This window comes from Erithacus rubecula (genome assembly GCF_903797595.1).
Source record: "Erithacus rubecula genome assembly, chromosome: 17".
Classification (NCBI taxonomy): Eukaryota; Metazoa; Chordata; class Aves; order Passeriformes; family Muscicapidae; genus Erithacus; species Erithacus rubecula.
Window position 1 is genome coordinate 8,140,783 of NC_136669.1, and position 10,198 is coordinate 8,150,980.

At 57.8% G+C, this 10,198-nt stretch overlaps 1 protein-coding gene across 1 annotated transcript; it reads left to right on the top strand.

The window, feature by feature from the left end:
• Positions 1–3,936: 3,936 nt before the first annotated feature.
• AQP8 (aquaporin 8) lies at positions 3,937–9,091 on the top strand. The gene is made up of 5 exons (XM_079320976.1): positions 3,937–4,472; positions 6,677–6,803; positions 7,849–8,063; positions 8,513–8,647; positions 8,921–9,091. Exons 1-5 carry the CDS (start codon positions 4,240–4,242, stop codon positions 8,961–8,963), a joined length of 753 nt encoding a protein of 250 aa, XP_079177102.1. The 5' UTR covers positions 3,937–4,239; the 3' UTR covers positions 8,964–9,091.
• The last annotated feature ends 1,107 nt before the right edge of the window (positions 9,092–10,198 follow it).

A 10,198-nucleotide genomic window follows, 5' to 3' on the forward strand; every position in this document is an offset into this window, starting at 1 on the left:
TTGGTACTGATGGGGTGACAGAATTCATCCCTGAGAGTCAGAGAATGGTTTAGATTGGAAGGAGCCTTTAAAGCCCATCCAGTGCCACCCTGCCATGGCAGGGACAATTCCACTGTCCCAGGGGGATCCAAGCCTGTCCAAGCTGGGCTGGGACACTTCCAGGGATCTCTGTTACCCTGTGCCAGGGCCTGCCCACCCTGCCAAGGGAGGATAGTGCCCAGGGAGGCTGGAGAGGAGCCCTGCTCAGGAGGGGTTCCCAGAATGGGCAAGGGAATGGGCAGCTTCGCTCAGGGGGAGGCTGGGTCCTGTGTCCATGGCAAAATGAGGCAGTGGTCCCTGCCTGGGATCTTCCTGCCTCTGTTCATCAGGAGCTCCTCTGGCTGTCCCCACCCATCCTGGCTGTTCATCCTTGCTTTGGGTGATGGCCCAGCCCTGCAGCTGTGTTCCATCCACATTCCCCATCCATCCCTGAGCATTGCCTGCTCACTCTTCAAAATGGAGAAAAGAAGTTGCCTTCCAGGAAGTTAAATTATTCAGTTCCTGGCAGGGCTTGCCCAGCTTTAGGAGCTGAATGAAAGGCAGTGGTTGGCTCAGTGCAGTGTTTCAGCCCCTCTGCAGAGTAAGCAGCTCCCCTTTTTGAGTTTATATAATTTTTCAGGTCCCTGGGCTGCTGGGGCACAGGAGAGTGTGGTTATTGAGGGTGGAAATGTGGATGGGCTGACAGGACAGCCAGGGGCCAGGTCATTGCAGGGAAGATGTGCAGGGCTCTGTGGGACCAGGAGCATCCATCCCTTCTGAGGGAGCTTGCTGGGTTTTAATGCTAAACACCAGAATTAAGGTCTAAATGGCTTCATCCTACTTGGAGGGTTGTTTTCCCTGCTCAAACAGCAGTCTGGATGTGCAGAACTGACACAGATCTGTCCCTGTTCCCCAGCTCAGTCTGCATCCAGGATCCCTGGAAATTTCCATCTTCACTGAGGCAGCGACTGGGGGGAAAACTCTTACACAACGTGGGCTCTGTAAAGGGGCAGAGGTCACCTCACCTGTGCCACAGCTACGAGCTGCAAATCATTCTGCAAGTTCTCTTTCAGCTGCAGTTGTGTAATCCCAGGGACTCCAAGATAAACACGGGAGATAAGGCAGTGTCAGAGGAGCTGCTCTGCTTCTTTATGGCTCTTTGAAAGAGCTGACCTCCATGCTGGGTTTGCTGGGGTGTTTCCTCAGAGCAGCACATTGTGCAGCACCAGAACACTTTGTCACAGCATTTTTAGAGATACCAGCTGGAATTCTGGTCTTTAAAATGTACCAGCACCGATTCACAGAGAGCACTTGAAGAATTTCAAGAGCGTGGAGTGACAGGAAAAAGGGGAATGGTTTCAAACTGACAGAAAGGAGGTTTGGATTAGATTTTAGGATGAGATTCTTCCCTGGGAGGGTGGGGAGGCCCTGGCACAGGTGGGTTTCAGTGTCCCAACCCAAAAGATCTGAGATTCTGAGTGTTAACACTATTTGATGATGTTCTTTAGCATCTGCCCAAGGGTTTTTTGGAGTTTGGGTGGTTGGGTTTAGAATCCCATACTGGGTTGAGTTGGAAGGGACATTCAAGATCATCCAACCCTCTAGTCTGGTTTTCTATACAGACCCTCATGTGGGTGCTTTGGTTTGTGTGGAAAAGAAGGAAAGGTAGCAAATCTGCAAAGAGAAATGAGAGGAGTGAAACACAGGGGGTGGATAGAAGAGGGCTGTTCTGGCCTTCCTGCACAGGTACCTGCATGAGGAAAACATTCTCTGTGGTTCCTGAAAAGTATTTTTGGAAGCCCTGGCTTGTTTGGTGCCACCACTTCCTGTACTAATTGACACAGTTGCTATTGTCACTTATCTAACAAATCGGTGCAAGCCCAAACAAGGACAAAAATAAGTGTCTGCTGATATGAACAGATTTATCTGTTCTCATCCCCACGCCTTTTCCCACGGGCAGAGTCTCCGTGTGTCTCATTGAGCAAACCTTGGTGCCGAGGATTTCATCTCCCTGAGGGGCAGGGGCTGCTCAGAGAAGGGCATTAAAAGAGAAATTAATGTGCCTGGCACCTCTGAACACCAGGCAGGTGCTGAGGCTGAGGCTCCCACCAAAGGGAAACCCTTCCCTCAAGGCTCTGCCTTTGTTTTATCCTGTTTCAAGCCTGTGCTCAGTAATGATCAATGCCTTTGAATGTGGAGCATTTCCTCTGCAAGGCTGAGGCAAACATCCCTGCTCCCTCAAGAATGGTAAATGTTTAAAAGCCAAGGACAGGGGTTAATCCTTGCAGTGGGGCTGTGACCCTGCTGTGCTCTGAGGAGACAGAGCATGGACAGGGTGGCACCACCTCAGCAGGGCTCCTGTGCCAGGGATGGGGCAGCAGCACCCTGCACTGGCCATCCTGCTGCCTCTTCCCTGCCCAGGGAGGTGTCCTGAGGCTGCTGGTGGCACTGGGGATCTGGGATTTGGGATCTGGGGATCTGGGATTTGGGATCTGGGATTTGGAACGCCTGCGTGGTGCCATGGGAGCTGCTGCAAGGAAGGACCAGCTGAAATCTGGATATGTGTTACATTAATCTCTCATCACAAGCACCCCAAAAATAAATGAAATCTGGATTCCTTCTGCCCAAGTTTAAATTCTTCCCAAAGGAATTTGCTGGTCATGCTGGGAGCCCTGGTGACAGATGGATTCCACCCGTTAGAAGCTGGCCCTGGGAGATGCTGCCCTGTGAGCTGGCAGGAATGAATCAGATATTTCCCTGTCCCACAGCTTCAGGGGTCATGGGGACCCCAAAGACCAGGAGAACGCAGCCCTCACCCTGCGCATCCCAGTGATATCTCTAAGCTGGTGCCAAGACCTCCTGGCTGTAGGAAGCAAACTCAGGGCAGGGGGCTGATGGAGGCTCCTTGAGAGGTGCCTTTACTGGGATTCTCCTGCCTGACCCTTGCCTGTGCAGAGACAGCAAGTGGAAATTTCCTTCCCATCCCCAGTGCCTTGTGACAACATCATAAACCACCGTGGCGTTCTTTACCCTGGAGAAGAGTTCCTATAAACCCCAGTCCTCAATCAGCCACCACAAACAGCAGCTTTGTGCTGCAGGAGGTTGCTCAAGGCTGCAGGGCCCATCCCTGCAGGGCTGGGCTGATCCCTGCCTGCATCGTGGGCACATTCCTGCTGCTCCAGCAGCTGCACTGGGATCACCTGGGCACTAGGGATGTGTTCCACCAATCCCTGGAAATCAATACTCCAAAGATCACTTACATCTGGATTCCTCCAGCCCCAGTTAGAACCTCTCCCTTGGGTTCCCCAGTTCCCTCCAGCAAGGGAATCCTTGCTGCTCGTGCTGGGAGCTGTGGGTTGTCAGATGCTGGTACCTGGGGGGGGCCCCCCCTTATTCCCCCTGCCCTGGCTGAATCTGTTCCAGGCAGTGATCCCTGCTGGGATGAGCAGGATTTAGGGAGATTTAATCAATGTTTGATCAATGCCAGCTTTTGGAGTGGCTGGTGGATCCCTTGGCCCTCTGGCCCACATCTTTATCTGAGAGCAGTGCAAGAGGGATGTGAGCCCCCAGCACTGGGATCTCCAGGCAGGCTGAGGGCTGAGGTTTAGAGGAATTGTTACTGATGATCACTCACAGGGTGGGCAGGCCCTGGGTCCCTGGCAGTGCCCAAGGCCAGGCTGGGTGGGGATAGTGGAAGGTGTCCCTGCCCAGGGTAGGGGGTGGCACTGGATGCCCAGTCTCTTACAGGTCCTTTCCCACCTGAGCCAGTCTGGGATGTTGGGATGGCAGCATCAGCTGCTCCCATGGGTGCTGCCCCTTGGCAGCTCCAGCAGGCACAGGGCTGCCAGGGTTGGGCACAGGTGCCACACTCCAGGTGTGCACAGCAGGAACCACATCCTGAATCTTGTCAGAATCCCCTAAAACTACACCACAACAGCAGGAAAAACCCGAGGAAAAATCCCCCAAGCCTTGAACCAAGGCTTGGCCGTGATAACGAGCTTTGATATCCCTGGGGGCCGGCCCGACAGCTTTTATGACCCCTCTTTTTTTTCTTAGCAATGCAAATCCAATCTGTATTTAGAGCCTCCCATCCAGAGCTGCCTCTTCAGACACTCAGGGGGAGCCTGGCAGCCTCCTGGGGTCCCTGCTGAGAGCTCTGTGTCCTGCCCATCCAGGCTCTGCCTCCAGCATCCCCCAGCTGTGCTGGCTCCTGCTGTGCCCATGGCTGGTCCCTGCCTGGTGCTGGACATGGAGGTGACCCAAAAACCCTCCCGGCCACACTGGTACGAGCAGCACGTGCAGCCCTGCCTGGCAGAGCTGCTGGGCACTGCCCTCTTCATCTTCATGGGCTGCCTGGCTGTGCTGGAGGACTCAGGGGACACGGGGAGGCTGCAGCCTGCCCTGGCACACGGGCTGGCCCTGGGTGTCACCGTGGCCGTCCTGGGGGACATCAGGTAAGGGATGCTGGAGCCCTGATGGCTTTTGTTGGTGCATGAATGTAAATGCAAAGGTTTTGGTGGGATGTGCTGCATAAACCTTTCTAATCCCTCAGTATCTATGATAAGAGCATACAGTAATTGCAAAAAAAAATATATAAGCAAACTCAAAGGCGAAAAAGTATCGTAGTTAAATAATCTGTCTAATTAACTAAGCCTGACACTATTATAAAAATAACTTTTAAAAATAAGATGTATGTACTAACTGTCTTCATAGTAATCATAGTATTTGTGCCTTGTCTAATTCGGTGCATCCAACAGAGGGTTGGCAAAGCTGTGAGGGGACACCAGCAGCACATGAGGAGATGATGCTGCTGCTGCTGCCTTTAGGCCCTTTCCTGCCCAAATCCTGGTGCCTGCAGCCCCCCTGCCTTGCCATGGAGCCCCTCTTTGACAGCCTGGTACATTGGGGGGTGCTGGCAGCGCTGGTGGCATCTTTGGGGCACCTATAACACCGTGGGTTTGGGGGTGTTCACCTGGCTTTGGATTGCAATGTTTCAATTTTTAGCCCCTTTTAGTGATAATGGTCAAGCTGAAGCAGGAACATTCTCTTCTGGGAGCTAGAACTAGGAGATATTTAAGAGCCCTTCCAGCACAAGCACTGTGATTTTATGATTCTCTGTGAAACTGATTCCTTTCACAAAGATGTCAGAGCAAAGTATTTTGACCCAACTGTGCTCCTCCTCTGGGTATTCTCAGGCAGAAAAAAAATGGAGTTCCAATTACTCAAAAGCAACATTTAGACAAAAGTGCTCATTGAAAAGGATGTTGTGTGGCGCTGAGATATAGATTTATCCCCAAGGAAGAAGCTGGAAGAGTCCCTGGGGAATTTCATTCCCTTCCCTTGTGTCAGCTCCACACAGCCCAGGGATGGGATTCTCAGGCTGTTCCAGGAGGCTTGGCCAGGATCATGGGCAAACCCCAGAGTTCAGAGCAATGGGGCTGATAATTTATCAGTGTCTGATAGGAGGGAAAGAGCCCAGGGTGAGGTTTGTGCAGTGAGGACTCCTGAGATGTCCCCCCTGCATCCCAAACCCTGGCATGGGGAAACCAGGGCAGCAGGACAGGGGGGCTTTGTGGTGGGGGCTGGAGAGAGGGTCTTGGGGGTCCCTATTTGCACTGAAACCAGGAGGAGCCAGGATCCTGCACAGGGGGATGGTTTAGCTTAAATTCACACAGAACCCTGGTGAAATTATTTGGATTAAAACAGACCTTAAATCCCAAATTCTACCTTTGCCATGGCAGGGACACCTTCCACTGTCCCAGGCTGCTCAAAACTCCATACAGCCTGGTCTGAGACACTGCCAGGGATCCAGGGGCAGCCACAGCTTCCCTGGGCATCTGTGCCAGGACCTGCCCACCCTCACAGGGAACGGATTTGCCCAGGGAGGCTGGAGAGGAGCCCTGCTCAGGAGGGGTTCCCCAGCCCCAGGTGGGGTTTGTGTGCAGCCAGGTCCTCCCCCAGCCCCAGGTGGGGTTTGTGTGCAGCCAGGTCCTTCTCCAGCCCCAGGTGGGGTTTGTGTGCAGCCAGGTCCTTCTCCAGCCCTCAGCCTCCCTCCAGCCTGGGCTGTGGGCAGTGGAGCCCTGTCCAGCCCAGGCACCATCCCTGGCCAGCACAGCTCCCTGCTCTCCTGCTGGGTTTATTCCCAGTGAGCAGTCAGATGTGGTTATCATTCCCAGACTCCCTGACTCATCACCAGCAATTATCAGGCTGATCAGTTATGAAACCTGTTCATTAACCTGTGTCTCATGGTAATCAGTTTTAATTAGAGGGTCTCTGTGTCTGTCTTGCTTGTGCTTTTTGAGGTGAAGGATTTAGGTCTGGAGCTGAGGGCCTGGCCCAGCTGCCCTGCTCTGGTCCCTGTCCCCTGGGGGTGTGTGTCCTGCCAGCCTGGGTACCAGCCCCAGAGATTCCTGCAGCTCTGTGAGACCCTTCTGCCCACAGCTGTCCTGGCAGTGCTGCTCCTGGGGGCACTCAGTGCCCCATGCCCAGATCCTGCCCTCACTCTGCACTGCCAGCACTGCAGGAGTGCCCAGAGAGGGGAAACAGCTGGATCCTGCTCTTCTGCACCACGGAAGGACTGCAAAAGCATGGCTGGTCCCAGGTGGTGAGGGAGCCCCGAGCTGGGCTGGCCCTGCTGATGCTCCTCTCTCCTCGGCAGCGGAGGCCACTTCAACCCCGCCGTGTCCCTGGGCGTGTGCCTGCTCAGGGGGCTCCACATGACCATGCTCATCCCCTACTGGCTCTCCCAGCTCTGTGGAGGGATGATCGGAGCTGGCCTGGCAAAGGTACGGACCTGGGGGTGTCCCTGTGCAGGGCTGGGGCACAGCGACTGCCAGGGACTGCCAGGATTGGGCACAGGGACTGCCAGGGACTGACAGAATTGGGCACAGGGACTGCACAGAGACTGCCAGGCACTGCCAGAGCTGGGCACAGGGACTGTCCCTGCCCTAACAGAGCTGGCCTGGGCTCCCCAGCCTGCTGTGTGCTCTGGGCCAGGCTCACTGACCCAAGCTGCTCTCCAGAGGTTTGCTGTGCCCACTAACGAGGCTCACAAGGACTCAGGGTGCCTCTGCAGCACTGCCATATTCACACAGGCCATTTCCCCAGGCTGGTTCCCCCAGCCCTGAGCCCTCTAGGCCATTTGAGTTCGGTGCTGCCCATTCCCACCTGGCCACCACAGTCCCCTGGGCAGCCTGGGGGTCTCACAGCCCCTGAGCAGTGCCCAGCTCATGATCCCAGAAAGTGCCCAAAGCCTCCTCTAATAACTCTGTGCTTGCCAGGCGCTTGGGGCTGGCTTTCCTCCCACAAGTGCTGAGTTTAGCTCCTTGTTAACCCTCCTGCCACCCACGCTGCCCCCACAGCGATCCCATCTGCTGGCTCGGGACACAGCCTGGAGCAGGAGCCCCTGTGCTGGCCCGGGGCACAGCCTGGAGCAGGAGCCCCTGTGCTGGCCCAGGCACAGCCTGGAGCAGGAGGAGCCCCTGTGCTGGCCCAGGGCACAGCCTGGAGCAGGAGGAGCCCCTGTGCTGGCCCGGGGCACAGCCTGGAGCAGGAGCCCCTGGAGCAGGAGGAGCCCCTGTGCTGGCCCGGGGCACAGCCTGGAGCAGGAAGAGCCCCTGTGCTGGCCCGGGGCACAGCCTGGAGCAGGAGCCCCTGGAGCAGGAGGAGCCCCTGTGCTGGCCCAGGCACAGCCTGGAGCAGGAGCCCCTGGAGCAGGAGGAGCCCCTGTGCTGGCCCAGGCACAGCCTGGAGCAGGAGCCCCTGGAGCAGGAGGAGCCCCTCTGTTGGCCCGGGGCACAGCCTGGAGCATGCTGCTGGCTCTCCCCACAGGCTGTGGCACCGAGCGAGCGCTTCAGGAACGCCAGTGGGGGAGCCCTCGGTGCCATCACGGCTGACGAGCAGGTCCCTGCTGCCCTGGTGGCTGAGATTGTGCTGAGCTCCTTCCTGCTGCTGGTGGTCTGCATGGGAACCATCAATGGCAGGACCAGGACCCCGCTGGCCCCGATGTGCATTGGCCTCGCCGTCACCGTGGCCGTCCTGGCAGGGTGAGCTCCATGTCCCCTCTGTCCCTGTCCCTGGGGTCAGGCAGAGCCACGCAGGGCCACGGCTCCAGGGGCTGCTGGCACCAGGCAGGGGCTCAGAGGGGACCATGGGCTGTGGGGGGGAGATGGGGACAGCTCTGAGCAGCCTACATGGGGCACCCCAAATCCCAGCCCAAACAGCTGCACCCTGCACCAGGGGGGCGACAGAGCCCAGGGCCTGGGTGGAGTGGGATGGGATGGGATGGGATGGGACGGGATAGGATGGGATGGGATGGGATGGGATGGGATGGGATGGGATGGGATGGGATGGGATGGGATGGGATGGGATGGGACAGGCCAAAGCCCTGGAATGGGAAAGCTGCTGCCCCACCCTACTCATTGCTCCATCCCAGCACTCAGGGGCTGTTCCCATGTCCCCCTGGGATGGCACAGTTACTCTGTTCCCCTTCCAGGGGTGGTGTGTCTGGAGCCTGCATGAACCCAGCCCGAGCCTTTGGGCCAGCTATCGTGGCAAACTACTGGGACTACCACTGGGTGTACTGGGCAGGGCCCATGGTGGCTGCCCTGCTGGTCGGGGCACTCCTCAGGTATGTGACACCTGCAGTGACACTGGCTGGGGGACCCTGCAGGCTGAGCCTCCCTTTGCCCTGTGCTGCTGCCTCCTCCATCAGGCTCCAAGCAGAGGCTTTTCCATAGGGGTGCCCAAGGGCTGGAGACTCCTTCCCACAGGGACAGGATGGCAGCAAAGGTCCAGCCTGTGTCCTCACGTGCCTTTGGAAATGCTGTCCCCATGTCCCTGTTGTATCCCTGCCATGGCAGAGACACTGACATGAATTTTTGTCTCTTTTCCCTCCCCAAAGGCTCCTGATAGGTGACCAGGCCACCCGCCTGTTCCTGAAGTGACAGTGGGCACAGAGCCCCGTCTGTGGGCAGCAGGTGCAGCCCAGCACAGCCCGTGTGGCACCTCCTGCCCCTGCCCCTGCCCCTTCTTCCTGGACCCCTCAGCATCTCCCTGGCACCCGTGGACCAGCCCTGGTTCCTCTGCTGCTGGAGGGAGGAGGATGGAAACTGGAACCTCCCAGCCAAGCCACAGTTCCAGGGCTCTGCCAGCCCCTGCCATGGCACCAGCTCACCAGGAGCATCCTCTGCCGGTGTCTGTGCTGCCCCAGGCTCCTCTGGCACTGCCACGCACAGGATCTGACCCCCAGAGATGTGCCTGGGCACCCACAGAACCAGGGAGCCCCGTGCCCTCTGGGTGGGCACATTGCCCCCCACTCCAACTGTCCAAGCGGCTCCTGCCCCATGGTGCAGCTTGGGGGATGACAGGGGATGGGAGCTTTGGGGACAGTCCTGTCCGTGGTCTCTCCAGGCATCAGGAGGACAAGGGGGTGAGGCATTCACCCAGTGCCAGGGTGGGCCACCCCTGCCCTGCCACAGGAGGAGTGCTGGAGAGTCAGTAGAAGGGGAGGATGGAGCTGTGTGGGCAGGGGGAGAGGAGCCAGCACAGCAGCTTTGCGTCAGCTGGGCATCCATCCCCTCCTGCAGCGCTGCCCTGACTCATCCTGCAGCCTCCAGCCTCCCCTGGGGGGTTCACGGGCTCCGTGCCCCGCCCGGGGGCTGCGCTGGCACACGGCAGTCACTGCCAGCACTCCCAGCGCCAGACAGCAACCCCTCTGATCCTTGGGTTAGGTCACTCCGAATTTTGTGAAATTTTAACTTGGGAAATGCCTGTTGCTGCCCCAGTCCTCCTCAGTGTGGCTCAGAGGTGAATTGGGGCAGGGGGTGGGCTGGGAGAGCTGTGCCCCAAAACTGGGCTACCCACCCTGCCCAGCTCCAGGGCAGCAGGGCGGGGATGGGGCTGGGGGGCAGGAATGGGACAGGAGGGGGCAGGAGTGGGACAGAAGGGGGAGAGGAGTGGAACAGGAGTGGATAGGAGGGGGTCAGGCTGGGACAGGAATGGGACAGGAGTGGAATAGGAGTGGGGCAGGAGTGGGACAGGACCTGGCTGCCCCGAGCAGGGTTCCAGCACCTTCCCCGGGCAGGAGCTGGGGTTGGCTCCGGCTGCGGCGGGTCTGGAGGTGCCCCCGGGTCAGGCAGCCGCCTCCCCCTGTTTTTGCTGGTGGCTCTCACAGCTGCTG